The sequence below is a fragment of the Eublepharis macularius genome, chromosome 5 (assembly GCF_028583425.1).
Source record: "Eublepharis macularius isolate TG4126 chromosome 5, MPM_Emac_v1.0, whole genome shotgun sequence".
NCBI lineage: Eukaryota > Metazoa > Chordata > Lepidosauria > Squamata > Eublepharidae > Eublepharis > Eublepharis macularius.
The window spans coordinates 24524787-24545030 of record NC_072794.1 but is presented as its reverse complement, the minus strand read 5'-3'; the positions used below and the strand labels follow the sequence as shown (position 1 = coordinate 24545030).

Sequence of the window (20244 nt, the reverse complement as noted above, 5' to 3'; positions counted from 1 at the left end):
GGGGGCAGGGGCAGGGTGTTCAATAAACTTCCCGTGTTTGCCTGCCATAAGGCTGTGCCAATGAGGAAGGGGATGCAGAGGCAGAGCCCCAGTACTTAGCTGGTGAGCCCCAGTACTTAGCTGGTGGGTTGCGTTCTGTTTCATGTTCACAAGTTGTGCATCCGAAAGGACAACATGGATACGTGCAGGAAATTCACTAACGTTTTGTACCAAGACAATACAGAAGGATAAGAGCCCCGCGGCACAGAGTGGTAAGCTGCAGTACTGCAGCCCAATCTCTGCTCATAACCTGAGTTCGATCCTGGTGGAAGCCGGGTTCAGGTAGCCAGCTCAAGGTTTACTCAGCCTTCCATCCTTCTGAGGAACCCAGTTTCCTGGGGGTAAAGTGTAGATGACTGGGGAAGGCAATGGCAAACCACCCCGTAAAAAGTGCCAAGAAAATGTCGTGATGCGACGTCCCCCTATGGGTCAGTGATGACCCAGTGCTTGCACAGGGGACTACCTTTACCTTTAATACAGAAGGATATAAAAATTTTAAAAATGAAGGCAGCAAGAACTGGTGCAGCCGATTCTCCTCTAGGCTTGTTTCTGCTGAAGAACACACCGAAGCCTCTGAGCTGACACTGGACACTGCCCAGTGGAAGGTGGCCCATTCAAAATTATCTCTGGCTGATTTGTCTACCCCATTGTTAGAGACTTCCTCGGCCAGCGACAGTGTTCTGTTAAAGGTGCCAAACTTCAGTCAATTTAAAGCATCTGCATTACCTATTTTCCTTGCAGGTATTGCCATTGGAAGGTAATGAGGGGTTTCAAAAAACGAAAGGAAGAGAAACCAGCAGATGCTTCTCCAACAGCTCTCCCTAAGACGATTCATAGGAGGCCCAGCCATTACAGTGGAGGTGAGCAGAAGGCGCAGTTTCTCTCGTGGTCATTATATCTCACGAGGTATACAGTTCTTGACATCTTATATTATGTTACATTGTGAACCCTTTCAAAACATCCAAAGCACACATTGTGGAGCTTGTGCAGTTGTGTAATTTGCATTCCAATAGATAATTATGACGTCCTCTGGGGGCAGGGGAACATTACGCCTGGGGTTCGTTGGGTCTTGAAAACCCCAGGTCAGTTACTGGCTTCTGGCACAGGCCTTTTCATTAGACATTGATCAGTCCAAGTATCTGATGGCATGGATAGCTTCACCACCTCCGGGTTACAATGCCTTACAAGGGAGAACAGCCACAGTGCTGTAACTTGCTTCTGTGATCAGGGATCTCTCGGAGACAACGCCCCTTTCTCTCTCTGGCATCTTTGTCTTCCTCCTCCTTCTGGCGGGCTTGGGTTTTCCTTTCCATCTCTGGTCCTTTCCCCTCTCCCTTCAGTCAGCCCCTTCCCCTTTTGCCTTCCTCTCTTTTATAGAGCTAAACCACACGAGACGAACTACACGAGGATACTCAAGCGAAGGGAGATGCAATGGCCGTTTCACCACAGCTTACCTTCTTTCAGAAAACAGCGTCATCACATGTGAAATCGCGTGAGAAGACGCAGTTATCATGCGAAATCGCACGAGAAGACGCTGTCTTCTGCGATAACAGCGTCTTCTTGTGCGATAACAGCATCTTCTCACGTGATTTTGCATGTGAAGACGCTGAAGGTAAGCTGTGTGGAAACGGCTAATGTTAGCCGGGAAGCATCATTTGAATTTCACCTCTCTCTCCAGAGCCGGCTAGATCGTTCCTCAGAGGGTTTGTCAATTTCACCTCTCTACAGAGCCAGGAAACCTTCAGAGGGTTTGCTAATAATTGACAAGAGCCTTTGGGGCAGCAAAGAGGAAATTAACAAATCCTCTGAAGAGCGAATTGACAGAGCCTTTGGGGAGGCAAAGCGGAAATTAACAAACCCTCTGAGGAGCAATCTTTCCCTGAGCTAGACTCAAGGCAGGTGACAAGGATAATCAAAACAATGTACAATTAATAATCCATAAATACTTGCAAATACATGTAATTAATAATTGTGTGTCAAAAGTCTAAAAAACGTTCCTGAATCAATGAAAGACCCTGCAGAATCTCAGTAAATTGGGAACCTTCATAGCAACCTGGGACAGGCCATTCCATAAAACAGCCCCTCAAAATACCCTTGATCTAGCAGTAGCCGTCCTAACTACCCTAAAGAGGGGAATAGCCAATAGGTCTGAGGAATATAGTTGTTGCAGGGGTGGCACAAGCAGTCCTGCAGGTATGCAAGTCCCAAATCGTGACGCCTCGAAATGGAAATGCTTTGTCTTGGAGAAAGGTGTGGATGAAGAGGTTGGAAAGCCCTCCTGGCTTTTATATTCTGTTTTGCCTTTTTAAAACAGAGGACCACCCCATCATCAGGTTTACTTTGCTCAGAGGGATCCAGCTGCTGCTCCCTCAGCCGAAGGAAGAGGTAGAAGTCCTTGGCGAGAAATGTAAGTCCTGAAGCTGTAGGAAAGGAGAGGCTGATGAATGGAGCTGGTCTTTCTTTGCCCGTTACCTTCGACGGAGATTTAAAGATCCTGTTAATCTTGCCAGATAAAGGGAGGGGAAGGTGTTGAAATAACCTGACCATTTCCTGACCACCTGTGGATATGATGGCCGCAAGCATGGACGGCTTTAAGAGGGGGTTAGGCGCTTTCAGGGAGGGATGCATATGGCTCATCGCCATGGTGCCTAAAGAGAGGCTCCATCAATGGAGGGAGCAAACTTCTGAATGCCAGAGCCAGGAGGCAACATCAGGGGAAGCCACTGTGCCCTGTTTGTTGGCATTGCAGGGCAACTGGTGGGCTGTTGTTTGCAACAGGTTACTGGATTAGATGAAGCACCAGTCTGATCCAGTAGGGCTTTTCTTCTGTTCATTCCAGGACAAATTCTGACTGCTTCCAGTTTGACCTGGAATTGGCTGTGTAGCTTATCTTGGAGGGAGGGAGGTCTCAGGGCCATGCTGGTATGATTTAGCACAGGAGTTTTAAGCCTGAGCCGTTTCTAGGAATAAAGCCCAAGTCAAGTTTAAACAGAGTTCCTAAGTGTGAATCCAATAGACTTTGCAACAACAACAAAAACATTTGATGCATATACTGCCACACTCAGAACAGTTTACAAAGTATGTTGTTATTATTATCCTCGTGAGAGGAGAGTGGGGCCAAGAGAGCTCTGAGAGAGCTGTGACTGACCCAAGGTCACCCAGGTGGCTTCAAGCGGAGAAGTGGGGAATCAAACCCGGTTCTCCACATTAGAGTCCCGCCACTCTTAACCACTACATCAAACTGGCAAGGCGGTGTCCTAGGAACTCCAGGCACAGAAGCCAAGCAGAAGTCTGTTGAACACAAGGGAGTAGGGAACAAAGCAAGGCGAAACCAACAGCTTCAATGCCGGGGGCTGGGACTTCTCGTTTTCATACTCGGATTTCCCTGGGATCTCACTATATGTTCATAGCAGACTGTGACTGGTCAGAAACCAAGAGGTGGAGCATGGGAACTCAAGCGTGGTTAAGGAAGGTGATCCCAGCACTAGCCAGTCCCAACTTGCTTCCACCCTTCTTTCACCACCGACCAGTGGCCGTTTCCACACGTCTTACCAGTCGCTGGAACATCACGCAAAACATCCGTAAGACAGCGTCTTCTTGCATGAAATCATGCCAGGAAGATGCGATTTCACGCAAAACTCCCAGATGAAAACGTCTTCCTGGTGCGATTTCGCGAGAGAAGACGCTGTCTTCCGGGAGTTTTGCACAATGTTCTGGCAGCTAGTAAGAAACGGGGACATAGTCAGTAACGTGGCTGAACAAGAATTGAATTGTGTCATCAGAACATAATCGGCTAAAGTACCCAGAGCACTAGGGGGTTCCTGTCTTACCAGTGGGCTATGTGATTAGAGATGAGAAAGGCAAGAAATGGATATTTTTTTAGAAAATTACTCCCAGGAAAGGCCTCAAACAGAACATATTGCCCCTCTTTCTTCCTTCCCAGCTTCAACGGTGAGCATCAGCCCATCCAAAAAGTCATCTATCATGTCAGTGAATCAGCACAAAAGGTAAGTGTGCTTTGCAATACCTTGTCTCAGGCTGAAATTCAAAGTAAAATAAAACCAAAAGTCTAGCGGCACCTGAAATACTATCAACATTCATTTCAACACGAGCTTTCATGAGTCACACCTCAGGAAGTGAGCTGTGACTTTCAAAAGCTCATCTTGAAACAAATGTGGGTGGGGTTTTTTTTGTTATTATAAGATTTTATTTTTAAAAAGGTATTAAGATAAGAAGTGCCTAATAAAAGATTATACAAATACTAGATTGGAAATTGTGTTGAGACTTATACAATCATGTATGAACAGGACATATAGAATTGTTTTGCAAGTTAAACAAGCAAAACATTTAAACTTACATTGACTTAATAAACCAAGAACATTCTAAATTTATTATGCCTAAGCATAGATGCATCATAATTTTCCTTCCCTCTCCTTCCCTCCTTCCCACTTCTTGGTTAATTTTAGTTATACAAACTTCTTTGTCAGTTCATTTCTGCCTGAATAATCAAAAAGGTCCTTCAATTTTTCCCAAAATTCGGCTATCAGTCTGTTGTGTAAATAGGCAGCCAGCTTAGCCATTGATGCATATTCATAAATCTTGTGTCTCCACTCTAGCACATTAGGGCAGATATCTGTTTTCCATTTTGCTGGAAATTGTACTCTTGCTGCCGTCACCATGTAACAAAAAAGCTCTCCCTGTTCTTTTTTTAACATTAATTGGTAAGATATTTAAGAGCATACTTTTTGGATTTAATTCAAATCTAAGTGCAGAACTACAAGTGACAAAAGGCACAGATTGGACACTTGTCAGCTTCCCTCAAGTTTTGATGGGAAATGTAGGCAGCTTGGCGGAATGTTGGACAAGTGACAGTTGAAAAGTCCACTGGACAGCAGTTGGAGAGCCAAGCTGCAAGACTAGGGGTCAAAACACACGATACGCTTGGGCAAGTGTCAGATCCAGCAATGATCCCTGGGAATTGTAGTTTAAAAAAATCATCCGCTCAACGTGATTCTCAGCTGGAGAGGGAGGGGGGAGTTTCACACACACTCTTTCTCTCTTTCAAAAATCCTCTGAGAACTTGGGGTGGGGGTGGGGGGACGACATAACAAGAAACAGGAAAACAAACCAAAGTGTTTTGTGAGTGAGAGAGAAATCCAGTCCTTCCCATTCTTATTCTCCCAGCAGGGAATCACAGCTCGGATTCCCTCCACCCCACGCCCATCTCTGAGCTGAAGCAAAACCAGCTGATTGGATCTTTGAAAGAGAATCTGTCTCTCTTTGAGAGAATCTCTTTGAAAGACAATCTCTTCAGTTGAGCGGCTGTTCTTTGCAAGAAAATCCACTTCGCTTGGCAGGGGGTGGGTTTAGACTACCATTCCCAGCAAAGATTGCGGGACCAATCAAGTGCTCTTCATGTGAAGTTTGTCTCGTGTGTTCTGACCCTCAGATGCCTACATTTCCCATCAAAACTTGAGGGAAGCTGACAAGTGTCCAATCTGTGCCTCTTGTCACTTGTAGCTTGGCCATAAGTTTAAATAAAAAAATGTTAGATATCAAGGTGCCTCTGGATTTTTGTTTTTATTTTGCTAGAACAGAATACCACCGCTACCACTTTGCAGTCATCAGGGAGCTCAGGGAGCCCCCTGAAAATCAGGAAACCCATAACTGTCCAGTGAGGACATGAACTGCATGAACAAATCCAGTTTGAGGGCAGGGAGCAGGACTCACATTGCCTATCTGATCAAAATGAGAGAAAGAAGAGGAAATTCTTTCTCTGTTTCTGTCTAGAGTTGTGCGACCCAGGATTTGTGATTCACTTAACATTTGGATTTATGCCGATTCCAGCATAATCCAGCTGTGCCAGATCAGATTGGAGGATCCCAGATGGTATCCAGGGAGTCGAACTCTGCTGGGCCAGTTTTGTTGTAGGCAGCCTCAGGCAGCCACAGCAGAGAGCGAGCAGCTGTGAGCAAGAGAACAGTGATGCAAGTGAGAGGGCAGTGGCGTGAAGCAGAGAAAAGCTCTGTACCACGGCAGGAGAGCACCGTGAGGCTGGTGGAGACAGGAGGCAGCAGGCAGAGGAGATTTCCAAACTGCCCCTCCACCCCTGCCCAAGCTCCAAAAGAATCCTTCAAGCCGCCACTGGGTGCCTTTTAAACTCTGTGATGCCAGTGAGCTTCACCCCTTGCTTGCTTCCTTTTGCAATTCTCTACTTTTACGTTGGATTTCTCTTGTTTCAACATTGGGATTCTCTGGTTGGACATTGGCCCCCTTCCTTCACTTTGGTTCTGTTGGGTTTTGTTGGTACAGCTTGTATAAGAGTGGGACTTGCATATGGGACTGGCTTTTGGTCAGAGTTTGCTTTGCTTAAGGTTTTCCCTTTGCCTGGAAAGCCTTAGAAATGCCCTCCCCTGCCCCCACCCCAGGAAATAGGCAGCTTTGTTCAGGGGCTCATCAAATTGTACTCTGAGGTCAAATCTTCCTGAAACTTGGGGGCTCTTTAGAGTACAAATTTGGCATAGTTTCCTTGAATGATGACTTCCCCCAGCCCCCGGATAGTTTTCCCCATAGGGAATAATGGCTGGATAAATTTGGGATTCTCTAATCGGATTAGAGAATCTGACCCAAATTTAAAGGATGCCAAATTTTTTTGGTATCCCTGAAATTCAGGTCTGGATCATCCAAATATTTTTATGGTGCATATGCATACCCCTATTTCTCTCCACTATGGAACCAAGGAAAGCAGTCTCAAGGCATACCTACACCACATACCTACCCCTGTTTCAGACTGACTACCTGCTCCAGAACTAGGGTTGCCAGCTCTGGGTTGGGAAATTCCTGGAGATTTTTGGGGTGGAGCCTGGAGAGGGTAGGATTCAGAGAGAGGAGAGACCTCAGCAGGGAACAATGCCATAGAGTCCACCCTCCAAAGCAGCCATTTTCTCCAGACCTGATCTCTGTTGTCTGGAGATCAGTTATAATTCTGGGAGATCTCCAGGCCCCACTTGGAGGCTGGCAATCCTGTGAGGAACTCTAGAAACTGTGAGTTTGTGAAGAGGGATGGCAAAGATAGGAAGGCTGCAAGATCAATCCTGAACGTGGCTGAGCATCTGTGTCAGCTGCAAGAAAAAAAAATCAATGCATGCAGCTTATTTCAGATACATGTCTAATAGTGCTGTATCTTTAGAGGGAGCTATTCAGAAATGTTGATGACAGGTTTTATTTTTCCTCTGCAGGGGATCATTTCAGGAGGTGTCAAAATGATTGCTGTCGTCAGCCACCACGTTCCTTCTCTGGATTATTCCAAACTGTTCGTACCAGGTGACAGGTCAATATTTGAGGTCCTCTTTCTGCAAAAAGTCTACCATATTAGAATTTATGGTGTGTCTCATGGGAGAAATTTTCTTTTTTTGCTTTTGTTAAATGTGCAGTTAAATGTATCATCTGTGATGTCTACTGATCCCTACAGTGAATGCCCCAAAGCAAATGAAAACTAAACACTTCAGAATGACAGTCTTAGATCTTCCTTGGCTCTGGGTCCGATCCAGTGAGAATACCATTTCAGACTTTATTGGGAAGGACAGAAAATGAATCTGGTCGTGCCTGCTCTTGGAGGAGCAGTGGTTCAGTGGTTGAACAGTACATTTGCATGCCAAAGGTCCAGGGTTCAATCCCTGACATCTCCAGTTTAGAAAGGAACAAGTTGTAGGTGATGTGAATGCCTGATACTCTGGAGAACCAGAGTAGACAAAGAGTAGACACAGTTCTGGACTTGATAGATCAAGCAGCAATATGTGTTTAAATATTTGCAGTTGTGTGTGTGTATGGTGCGGGGGGGGGAGTGTTCAAGAGCATTTGATGTAATTCCTTTTTTGTTGTGCCTTGAAATAACTTCATTTATTTATTTTATTTAACGAAATTTACATCCTGTTTTTTTGGCCTCATAAGGGCTACTAAAGCGGCTAACAAATTAAAACATACATAGTAAATCACATTATAAAATCATTAAGATCAACCAAAGCACATAATTAAAACCGGAGCTTAAAAACATACAAAGATATAAAAATGACAATTAAAAGATTTAAATCAATTAAAACATTGGGCATGAAGGAGGGACCACTGATCACCCTAGCAATGGTATCACCAGATGTCAAATATTTGCTGGAACCAGCAAGCTGGCACAAAATATGGACATTCCTTTTGGATTAAAACATTGGAAGTGGGAGGATTTCATGTGAAACTTCTAAGTGGCATCTTTCCTAAGTCCCTCTTGTATCTGATAATTTTATTCTGGGTCTGTCAATGCAAGAATTTTGCCTTGCCCACCCTAGTCACACTTCCTTCTGAGCCAACATTCTTTCATTCAGCTTCTTGTCCTTGTAAGCATTTTGAGCCAAGAAATAGAGAGGAAATGGACCCTGCCCCAACCTCACTGTGGCAACCGGCTCAGGAGCATGTAGCCCTTCCCAGAGCTCTGTGCCACCCTGCCACAGCTTCTTTGGGATCTCTTATCTTTGGGCAACAGTGGTCTCAGATATGGACCCTGCTCTCTTCAGCCATGTTCCTTCTCTGTGGGTGGGGTTCCACTGCTCGGTCGAGCTGTGGTATCAGCAGGGCCAGATCTAGGGATGCCGGTGCCCAACCGAGTCCACGCACATGCGCTCCCGGCACTGCGTGATGATGTCACTTTTGTGATGTCATCATTCAGGGTGGAGTGCGCCGCCCGCATGGCAAGCCGGCTGCCCCAGTGTGCTGTGGAACTGGAGGTGGCAGCATGGGCAGCTGGGAGGCTGCCCGTGCAACTCACCTGTCCTGCTGAAGGGGCAGACGGCTTGCCGTACGCCCTTGTCCTGTGGGGCAGGCGAATGGCACAGGGGGCCTCCCAGCCATCCATGCTGCCGCTGCCAGCTCTGCGGCGCGCTGGGGCAGCCAGCTTGCAGTGTGGGCAGCACACTGTTGGGGCGGCAGGCTTGTTGTGCACTCCCTGCCCTTGGGGTAGGCGAATGGTGTGGGTGGGCTTCCAGCCCTCTGTTCAGCCACCTGCACGCAGCTGGCAGCTGTGCCCGGTACCGGGGACAGACTACCCCCCTTGCTCTCCTGTTGATTCAGCCCTGGGTGTCAGATGCAGAACTGGAGGTGGGCAGCAAGGCCAAATCTGGTCAAATGGTGACCTTCCTGTCCAGCTTGAGGACCTATATGGATTACCATTTTACTAGAGTCAAGGTGTGTTTATAGTATACCACTTATCCAGTATGGAAGCATATTGCATCACCTACTTTATTGCATTAGCTTTAGGCTATACTCTGAAAGAGTTAAGGGTATTGGTCTTAAAAACAATTTGGCATTACAAATTCTGTCCCAAGAATGTGAACAATGAAGCAGGTGATGCGGTGGACCATTGCTGACTCAAGGCCTTTCTGTATTTTCACATGAATGGAGGGGAAACAATCTCCTGAAGTGTTTAATAGGAAGCTGGAGCTGTTGTGATAGTAACTCCATGACTTGCCAGGTACCAGTGCAGCTGTATCATAAAAAAGGCTTAAGCTGTACTTTGCCATTTGCATTTAATATGGCAGTGCCTGTCTGAAATTGCAATGCATTGTTGCAGGTCTTGGAGAACACTCTTCATTTACAAAGGAAAGGAGACTGCAAAGTGGCAGCATTTCCCGCAAGAAGGGCTCCTTTTCTTCTTTCATTTGTTTTAAAGACCTGGAGTCAAGCAGCCAGCATGAGATGGAAGCTGTTTGCTAGGAAAGGCTGAGAGGGAGAAGGTCTCCGCTTCAAGACGGCAATGCCCACAAGCCCCAAACTGTATGGTCCTGAAACACCAACCCTGTCCCCAAAGAATAAAAGTTTTCTTCTGCCAGATGTAAGCTTTCTTACTGTTTTAAAAGATATGGCAAGCTGCTCTGATTAGCCCACCTTATCTCAGGGATTCAGAGAGGGTAACAGCTGGAACTATATGCGTTCAATGCATTCAAAAATAAAATGTTACATACAGGCAATCCATATTCTGTGTTGCAAAAGTTGTATTGCCACCCTAGTCGGAATAATGAAACAGACACAAGGCTTGGAACTAAAGGGCCACTTTATTAAACATAATATCAACCATTAATACGGCAAGGTCCAAGTAGCAGTACAGGTCAAGCCCCGGGGTCACCCCTGGACCTAAGCCTTGACCTGTTTGGACGAGCCCCAAAGCCCCGGATGCAAGCCATCCATGTGTATGGCTGGGACCCGGCCAGCCAGGCAAATCTGGGTCCTCTCTTTCAAGCTCCTAATGCCGGAGCCGTACAGCAGTGAGGGAAGGACTTGCACACAGTCCGTCTATGCAGCTGGCAGCTGTCACAAACAATACTAGCTACTCCTGGCAGACCCCATTTCCCCACCAATGGGGAAACGCCAAGGGTGCTCACTGGCCCGCTCCCTATCTCCAAACTCTATCCTGCCAGTGACCATCTTAAGGTGGCTCCACCTTGTCAATTACCTCAAACCTCCACAAGCAGTACAAGGTAGGCAAAAAACCACCTCTTCCCCATGCCAATTGGGGAAAGGGGAAAAAAAATTCCTACCTGGCTCTGTCAACAGCAGCCGGCTAATCCTGCACTACTACAGGGTGAGGTGGGTGGGCCGAGCATGCAGAGCAACTGCCAGCCGGCTGGGCAGAGCTGCCTCATATGGCTCCTGTCTCTGCCCCCCAGCCTGAGACCCAGATACCATGGAAATGCTCTGTCTCCTCCTCCTTCCAGGGAGGCAAAGAGCGCCCCCCGGCCTTATCAGCGGAGGCTGCTGGCCAGGAGGGCCATATTCTGTGAAGATTATAAAATTATGAAAAGGGCCTGACTTTGCTTTATTGTTCCTAATTCTGGCTTATGCTAGACCTGAGGAAAGGAAGGGAAGTTTGCATGGCACAGAAACCCCACCTGCAGCTGTTAGCAAGCTCATTCAGCTGACTCTGGATTCAGATACTTCAGCACACAGCATGACGTGGCAGCCCAGAAGAAATAATGAAAGCTGAGATATTTAACAAGCTGAATTTTGTACCTGCTATCACATCTTCATTTTTTCTTCTGCCCTTCCCCCAAATGGCAACATATCTTTATTTATACACAATCCTTTTATTTCTTGTAAATGAAAAGAGCAACTTTGGCATGAAACTGCAGGATGGAGTGCTTGGATCCTCTGGCTTCACTAAATGATATATGTTGTACACAGTTCCCTCCCAGCATTTTTTAAAAACTCACCAGCATTTTTTGAAAACTCACCTAATTCGGATCAGATCTACGGCACAGCCAGCCTTTTAAAAACCTTACCTGGTATTTGGGGATCCAGTTTGGATCAGAACTGCAGCAAAAGCTGTCTGGAGGAAGTCTGTTTGCCTTGTTACGAAAACAGCCATATACTGATACTTGCACATGCATGCAGTGAGATAGTCTTCACCAGTGGTTGTTTCTGCACCACAGGGAATGAAGAAGTTACTCTGTTAATCTGAGAGCCAAGCTACAAGTGACGCCCGACACAGGTTGGACACTTGTCAGCTTCCCTCAAGTTTTGATGGGAAACGTAGGCATCCTGGTCTTGCAGCTGTAATGGAGAGCCAAGCTGTAAAACCAGGATGCCTACATTTCCCATCAAAACTTGAGGGAAGCTGACAAGTGTCCACCCTGTGTCAGGCGTCACTTGTAGCTTGGCTCTAAGTCTCCAACAAGGCTCCTTTTCTTTCACTCTCAGCTTTTTTCAGGGGACATCACTGCTGCCACGAGACCAATTCTCAAACATTCTGTCCACTCAAAGTGTCTACACTTCTTGGTGCTCTTGGCAACAATTTTGCATCTCTTCCTCCCTCTCTCTAAATTGCTGCAGAGGGGACCAGTTTCTTTTATGGCTTTGGGAAAATGGTTTGAGGAGGGCTTTGAAGCCCCTCCCCTCATGCTGTTGTCTTCATTCAACTTTGGCTCCTATGCTCCTGGTGAGTTTTTAAAAGCGGTGGGAGGGAGCTCCATACATAGAACTCCCAATGGATCTCATAGTTAAGCTCCACGGGACTTCTGATCACTTCCATGTCCACTTTGGGTTATTCTGTTTGGCTTCTTGATAGAATGGAGGCCAGCTAAAGTGAGCCAGAAGCATCAATTGCAGCCTCAGGCACTGCCAGTCTCAGTTATAATTAAATGTTTGCTTGTAAATGCTGGACATAAATGTTTTATATAATTAATTTTCCTTTCTTTATTAGCTCTTTTGACCAGAAGTCTCAAGCTCACAGGCTTTTGACAAACATATCCACAATTTAAAACAACATACAACATATATAACCCAAGATAAAACAGGGTACAAACACGACAAGATAATTATAAATTTTGAAAGAGTGGGAGGCATTCAGAAAATGTATCATTTTACATTGCTGAATGCTGTTTAGTAGCTTGTGCTAACGCTGACATATTTTATAGCGCTGTCACATTTTTATTGTATTGTATTGTGAGCTGCCCTGTGCAGACTTCTAGAGAGGCAGCATATGCAGCATGTACATTTTCTTTTTGGTCTTGAGGCTTAGTTTGCCAAACAATAAACATTACATCATATATCAGGAGCAGGAAACTGGCTAGGTGGGCAGTTAGGCCTTTGGATGATAAAGGAATAAAAAGATTGCTTAAGAAAGCTTGGGAAATGGCAGAGAAACTGAATGGATTCTTTGCATCCGATTTCACTGTGGAAAATGTGGAACACAATGCATATGTCCACACCAGAGTCGCTGTCTGAAGGACTACGTCAAATTGAGGTGAGTAGGGATGTGCATTTGAATATTTTCAATCCCATTATATATCCGTAAAATACCTTACTGGTATTTTTTTAATAGATCCGGGAATCTAGAGTAATATTCTGGATTCTTGGGAATACTGGTAAACACTGCCACCCACCATAAACCTCCCTTCACAGGTTTGGGGATTCACAGGTAGTTAAGGGTAGTCACAATATACCACCTGTTTAACCTCTATCAGGTAGAGAGCCTTGACCCAAATATACACACCGGGTCTCTATTGCTCCTGTTCCTAGAAGCTCCACCAGAGAGGTAGCCCATTCCCTCAGTTCACTACCTCTCACCCAGCTATAGCCCAGGGCTATTAGGGAAAGGGAACTCAGTATCTGTTTACTCTATTCGTTGCTACCTTTAATAAATCAGGCCCGCTTGTTGTTCATGTGTGTATGTTTATTTCACCTCAGCCAACAACATCAAGCCAGACAAGGTGAAAACAGAATTTACAAGAGGTATAACACAGGAGTGAATGATTTAAAACACATATAGATATGAGGTACGCCTATAACCCATACTCTTATAACAGCAGATGTTTATAATATATATTGTCAACAGCCAGCTATTATCTGCTGCTACTACCAAGCAGCTCCAAAACCGTCTCTCTCACCAACTGCCTTAACAGATTCCAACTGACTCATGCCCCAACATTCCACCAGCTCTCATTGGAACTAATCCTGTCCATCACAGGGGGTTAGACAGATTAATGGAGGAAAGATCAATAAATGGCTTCTGGCCATGATGATTAAAAGGGAGCCTGGGTATACAGAGGCAGCAAACCCCAGAATACCAGAACTGGAGGCGGCAGCAGGGGAAGAGCTCGGCTTCTGTTTAACCCTCCAGAACAAGTGTTTAGATGCTGTGTGAAACAGTATACTGGACTAGATGGACCACTGGTCCAATCCAGCAGGCTGTACTTATGTTCTTATGTCTTCTTACATGAGATGAGTTTCAAGCACCTCCATGAATGAGACCTTGCCAGAGAGCAACTGGAACTCCTCTGAGAGAATGCAAAGAAGTCACAGTGCCTAGTAGGGCTGTATTGGTTGGAGATTGTGACATTTCAGACAACACAATGGCAGTGAGTGCAGCTATATAGATCTCTTGCTCTCTCTGCTAAAGAGATGGAGCTGGACTCAGTGATGGAGCTGGACTCCTTTGGATTGGGGTAGAGGGTTTTTTTCTTTTCCTCTAACTGAAGTGCTGTTCCACTGGATTCTGTCAGGAATTCCACAGGAACAGCCCCATCTTCCCTCTCAGGTAGAGATGGGGTGCAAAGCCCTGGGGCCCACCCTTTCCATATTCCTGGATTGTTTTAGTTCAGATTGATGAGCTATATGTATAGAAATTGCTTAACTATTGCTAATAGTGAAGTAGCCATTACAGAAGTTTTCCAGAAACCCAAACCAAACCCTTTCTGTCTCTGATTTCCTGGGCCCTGGGCCGCTATTCTAATTCACTTCTTGCCACTGCATGGTTCTTTTTTTGTTTCTTAAGCAGTTCCCTTTACTGTTTGGGCATTTTCGCCTTTTTCTTCCAACATTACTAGTCCTTCCTCTGGTGGAAAGAAAAGATTTGGAAAAATATTCAGTTGGGCATAGGAGACAAGGAGAATTTGTCTCTTCATCATTCTTGTTGAATCCTTTATTTTTTTGGAGATTTTTGTGCATTATTTCAGTCCCTGAAAACGTGTTTCCAATCTTTTAACAGCTTCAGTGTTTTTAAAACAGAAATTTCTCCATGACAATGTATTGTTGACCAGTAGATGGCAGAGCAAAATTACTTTTCCAAAACAAAAAGAGTCCAGTAGCACCTTTAAGACTAACCAATTTTATTGTAGCATAAGCTTTCGAGACTCAAGTTCTCTTCGTCAGATGCATGGTACAGAAACTGGTCAAATATAGAAGAGGAGGGGGGAGGAGGGGAGGAGGGAGAAGATGCAATTAGGGGGGGAGAGGGAGGATGCAACCAAACCATCCCTTTGCTAGTAAATGCGGCCCCTTCCTGGCATGCAGCTACGCTGCTCAGCCAGGGGCCGTTGATTGACGCGCCGGAGGGGAGACGACACCACCCCCTCATTCCTAATATGGTCTGCTGGGAGGGCGGAGCAAGCGCTTGTTGCGCAGCTCTGCCCTTCCCAGCTCAGTTCGGTGTAGTCACTTGGAGGGAAAGGACGTCTCCAACCGAGCGACTGCGGTGTGGGCCCTGGCGGCTGAGAGTGGAGCGGCTGAAGAGGTGCGGCTGTCGGCCGGGAAGAAGGGTTTGGCAGCGGAGCGGCGGCTCGGCGGCTCGGCGGAGAGCTGCCCGTGCGGCGGCGGGTGGCGCCGGCGTTCCTCGTTGGACGCGCGCTGCTGCCGGGGCTGTGCGGCCTCTCGGCCGGGTTGTCGGGCGGTGCGGCACTCCTGCGGCGCAGCCCGTGTGTGCTGGGGGCCGGGGTCTGCTTGACCGGCGGAGGTGACGCAGCTGAGCGGCCTCCCGCCTGGCTTGACAACGGCGGCTGGTTTCGCTGGGGACGGGCGGTTTGCAGCCATTAGTGGCTGCGCGGTTGCTGCATCGAGGCTCTTCAGTTGGACTTCGAGCTGTCCGGGGAGGGTGGCTTTGGGTAAAAGGGGGCCTGGGCCTGGTGGGCTTTGGGCCTTCGGCTGGTCGGATCTTGCTTTGGGTAGCCCTCTTCCCCCTCCCACTTGTGGTTGGGGGGTTATTGGCACGCGGCCAGCACTCACTGCTGCCCTCTCCTTTCCCCCCCCCCCTTCTGGCCATAAGTGGCGCGTTTTTACGGCGGCCATTTTGTGACTGGCCTGGGTGGGCCGGCGGCCATTTTGTGGATCGTAGTTCTGCTTTGGGCATAGGGCTTTGGCACTTTGGCTAGTCTGCCTGCCTGATAAGCAGGCCTGACTCCCTGCCTTCGTGGTGGTGTTCTGCCCTAACCTTTGTAGGGAGGGGAGCGCGGTTTAGGCTGTTTGGGAAGCCGCAGGTTGCTAATTAAAACACCACAAGTCTAAAAAATAGAATGGCACCTAAAAGAGGCGGTACTGCCAAGGGAAAGCAGCCTGCGAAAAAGATGCCTCCTAAGCGCCCCCTTCCCCCAGCTGTGTCCTCTTCTGATGAGGAGGACTCCTTGGGGAATCAACAGGATATTTTGAGGCGTTTAGAGGCGCTGGAGCAGGCAAAGGGGGATGGGGGTGCGCCTAGGCAGGCAGTGAATTCTGGGAGGCCGGTTCGGCGTGCGTCTAGGAACGCGGTTAACCGTAATATTTTACATCGTTTAGCAGCTTTGGAAGGCACTATCGGATCACCAGCAGCTGGAAGCAGTAGTGGGCAGGTGGCAGCGGTGGTGACAGCCCAGGAACCAGTACCGGAAGTGGAACAAGATTTGTCGGAGGACCCGCCTCCCGTCGCGGTGGCTGTGGACCCAATAGATGTGCCGGGTAAGGACAACACACCACAGTACACTTACCCATGGCCTTGGGGGCCGTGGGCACTGGGATCCATGGGGGGGTCCACGGGTGCGACACAGGACATACCTCTTAGTCAGGGATCTTCTCCGGCTATGGGGGTGCTGCCCATGCCTGGTGCGGGTTTTCCGCTTTCTGCCCAGCAGCAGCAGGCTGTTGCTCCTCAGCCTTGGGGAGCTTCTGGGGCGACAGCGTACATGGGCTCGCAGTTTGGTTGGCCTGCTTACCCGGCTACCCCTTGGGGCTATGGTCCTTACCCGCCCTTGGTTTATGGTCAGGTTCCGTTTAATGCAATGCCGTTTGGAGATACGGCCCTGCCTTTAGGAGACCATCTTACGCAGGCTACGAGGGACAAAATTTTGCGTGGCGAATATGTTGACATCTTTTCCCTTCTCTATCGTGAGTTAGAGAAGAAGGACAAAGATGAAATGGATGATAGGGATAAGGAGCGACTACGGAGAAGACGGGTTGATAGGACGTGGAACAATTGGCTGCCCGGGTTTTTAATTTATGCTGGGGTAATTGCCAGGGCGCAGCCTAATCGGGCTGCATCCTTGTTTCAATACCTTGACATTATATTGAAGGGCTATACGGGCTTCTCGGGTGCTGCATGGATGCAGTACGACGAGGAGTTCCGTATGCGGGCGGCTATGACACCTAGTCTCCAGTGGGATCGTATCCACCAGCAACTATGGTTGTCGGTGATGTCCCCTGCTAAGCCCAATTTGGTGGATCGCTCAGACAGCGGCCATGTGGTGCATCGCAACTCCCAGACGTCCAATACCCGCGGTGGAGCGGGGCAGCAGGTTCAACCCCGGCTGCTCTGTTGGGAGTATGCGTACAAGGGAACCTGTGCCAGGAAGCCATGCCGATTTAGGCATGAATGCCCCTCTTGTGCGGGACAGCACCCATACAGTGCATGTGGCAAGGCCCGTCAAGGTTGGGGTGGTAGGAAGCAGGGTGGAGGTGGCTCTGGAGGGCAGCAGCCTCCTGGAAAAGGGCCCCAGCCCGGTAAGGCTGAGGGTCCTTGAGCGTTTGTTGCGTGCTTACCCTCTTAAGGAAGACGCGGTTTATCTGTTTGAAGGTTTTAGGGACGGTTTCAGGATCCCTGTTCAGGGACCTAGGGCCCCGTTCATGGCTGAAAATCTGCGATCGGTGCAGGGTAAGGAACATATAGTTAGGCAAAAAATTCAGAAAGAATGTGCTGAGGGTAGGGTTTTGGGGCCGTATGGTGCCCCCCCACCCCCAACTTCAGGGTTTCCCTTTTGGGGGTGGTGCCGAAGAAGGTGGCTGGTGAGTTCCGCCTTATTCATCACCTGTCTTACCCCAAGGGGGAGTCGGTTAACGACGCCATCCCGGGGTATCTATGCTCAGTAAAGTATACTTCCTTTGACCAAGCGGTCAAGGTGGTGCGTAGGTATGGGGTGGGCGCTGAGTTGGCGAAGTGCGACATTAAGTCGGCATTTCGTCTTCTTCCCGTCCACCCCGAGGATTTTGAGCTTTTGGGGTTTGCTTTTGAAGGCAGGTATTATATGGACCGTGCCCTGCCGATGGGCTGCTCCGTTTCCTGTGCGGCCTTCGAGCGCTTCAGCTCCTTTCTTGAATGGGAGTTCAGGCGGCGAACAGCTTGTACTGACTCCGCCCACTATTTAGATGATTTTTTGTTCGTTGGGCGGGCGCGGTCATCTCAGTGTGCCAGGCTCCTGGCCTCCTTTATCGAGATGGCTGAGGAGCTGGGAGTGCCATTGGCTCACGAGAAGACGGAGGGCCCTTCCACGGTTCTTACTTTCTTAGGGATTGAATTGGATACGGTTCAGCAATCCATGAGATTGCCTGAGGACAAGGTTCAGGACCTTAGAGTCCGTATTCAGGAATTTTTGGGTAAGCATAAGGCATCCCTGGTCGAGCTCCAGCAGCTCGTGGGGCACCTTAATTTTGCATGCAAGGCAGTGGCTCCGGGTAGGCCTTTTCTGCGTCGATTATGTGACGCCATGGCTCAATTGCGTGCCCCCCATCACCGTTTGCGAGTGACGAGTGGTATGCGTGCAGATGTGGAGGTATGGAATGACTTTTTGGAAGGGTTTAACGGCGTTACCCTTTGGCGGGACGAATTGCTGCTCGAGGCAGAGTTGCAGGTTACATCGGACGCCTCAGATTCCACAGGCTTCGGAGTTTATTTCCGAAGGCATTGGTGTGCGGAACAGTGGCCGCCAGACTGGCTGGCATCCGACTTGGTTAGGGATTTGACTTTTCTAGAATTTTTCCCTTTGTTAGTGGCAGTTCGTTTATGGGGTGAGTAATTGGCCAACCACTCGGTCCACTTTTGGTGCGACAACTTGGCAGTGGTGCATGTGGTCAATGCCTTGACGTCCAAGTCCCCCAGGGTTATGCGATTGGTTAGGGAATTTACGTTGTTGTGCCTGAAGAGTAATATATTGTTCAAGGCCAGACACGTTCCTGGAATTAGCAATGGTGTGGCGGACGCTTTGTCTCGCCAACAGATGGAGCGTTTCTGGCAACATCCGGCGGTGATGCCCCCAGACCTTTGGCTGCTTGGGAGGCCGAAGCGTGTCGTGCCATCCAGCTAGCCATTGCACCCAGTACGAGGAGGGCGTATTGGAGAGCGGTAGGCCAGTTGGAGGAGTTCAGGAGGGGGGGCGGGATTGCTCAGTGTTGGCCAGTCCCTGTCGAGCATATTTTGCAGTTTTGTGTTTGGCAGAACGGCCGTGGGCTGGCGGTAAAATCAATTAAGGGGCAACTTGCCGCCCTCGCCTTTGTTAGTAAGGCCCGGGGATTTCCTGAGGCCACGGGCGATTTCCGGGTGCGGAAGATGCTCGAGGGATGGTCTAGGGAGAGCGTGGTCCGTAAGGATCCGCGTGAGCCAATTTCACCTTTAGTGCTTAGAGGACTTGGTGCAGTTTGGAAAGTAGTTTGCAGGTTGGGCTACGAAGCCAGGCTTTTTCATGCAGCTGCTTTAACTGCTTTCTTTGGCGCTCTTCGGGTAGGGGAGCTTGTGGTGGCATCAGTAAGGGATGCGTCTGGTCGAGCCCTAATGGCAAGCGACCTAACTTTTGATGGTGAGGCAGTGGTGTTGAGGATTCGTTGGTCCAAGACTGACCAGATGCATAGAGGGTCGAGCATTCGGTTGGGGACTTGCTCTGATATGGACTTGTGCCCGGTCAGGGCATTGAGGAGGTATTGGCGAGTGCGGGGTGCTGAGGAAGGCTGCCTCTTTCGGCACCAGGATGGCGCCCCGTTAACCCGTTACCAGTTTTGGGCCGTGACTAAGCGGGCCCTGGCTGAGCTGGGGTTGCAGGGGGTGAGTTTTGGAACACATTCATTTCGGATTGGGGCAGCTTCAACGGCTGCTGCCATGGGCTATTCTGGACAAGTTATCCAGAGGGTAGGCAGGTGGCGGTCTTCGGCCTTTCGCACTTATGTGCGCCCCCTTTCTCGATTTTGAAGGTACTAATTGTGGTTTTTCTTAGGTCCAGCGGCACGGGTAGGACGGCAACGCATCCTGATATGTGGGCACAGCTATGTCTTTTGGGCAGCCCATCAAGCACGCAGGATGCCAGTCGGGTCCCAGCTTGGCCTCAGTGACCGGGCTGTGGTTGAATGGCAAGGTCGACGTGGCCTTCGGTGGCCGGGCCTGTTGCCACTGTTGTTCGGAGTTGGGCAGGGTCTGCCACCCCACATCCTTGTTATTCATTTAGGGGGAAATGACCTCGGCTTCCAACAGGGTAAGGCACTGTCTTCCCAGGCGCTGGCTGATATGCGCCTCATTGCGGCTCGCTGGAGAGGGGTGCTGATCATATGGTCAGCCATGGTCCCTCATCGGGTTTGGAGGGAGGCTGAGAATCGCCCAGCCGTTGAGAGGGCGAGGATGAAGGCCAATCGGGCCATCCAGAAAGGATTGGGGGAGGGGTTGGGCGTCTA

At 48.7% G+C, this 20244-nt stretch overlaps 1 protein-coding gene across 1 annotated transcript in view; it reads left to right on the top strand.

The window, feature by feature from the left end:
* Positions 1–10856, top strand: part of RGSL1 (regulator of G protein signaling like 1) — a 47228-nt gene extending 36372 nt beyond the window's left edge. The window contains exons 18-24 of the mRNA XM_054980331.1: positions 781–899; positions 2354–2446; positions 3983–4046; positions 5632–5713; positions 7278–7355; positions 9151–9264; positions 10791–10856. Of these exons, the coding sequence (XP_054836306.1) occupies positions 781–899; positions 2354–2446; positions 3983–4046; positions 5632–5713; positions 7278–7355; positions 9151–9264; positions 10791–10856 (616 nt within the window). The remainder of the gene's footprint in view (positions 1–780; positions 900–2353; positions 2447–3982; positions 4047–5631; positions 5714–7277; positions 7356–9150; positions 9265–10790) is intronic.
* The last annotated feature ends 9388 nt before the right edge of the window (positions 10857–20244 follow it).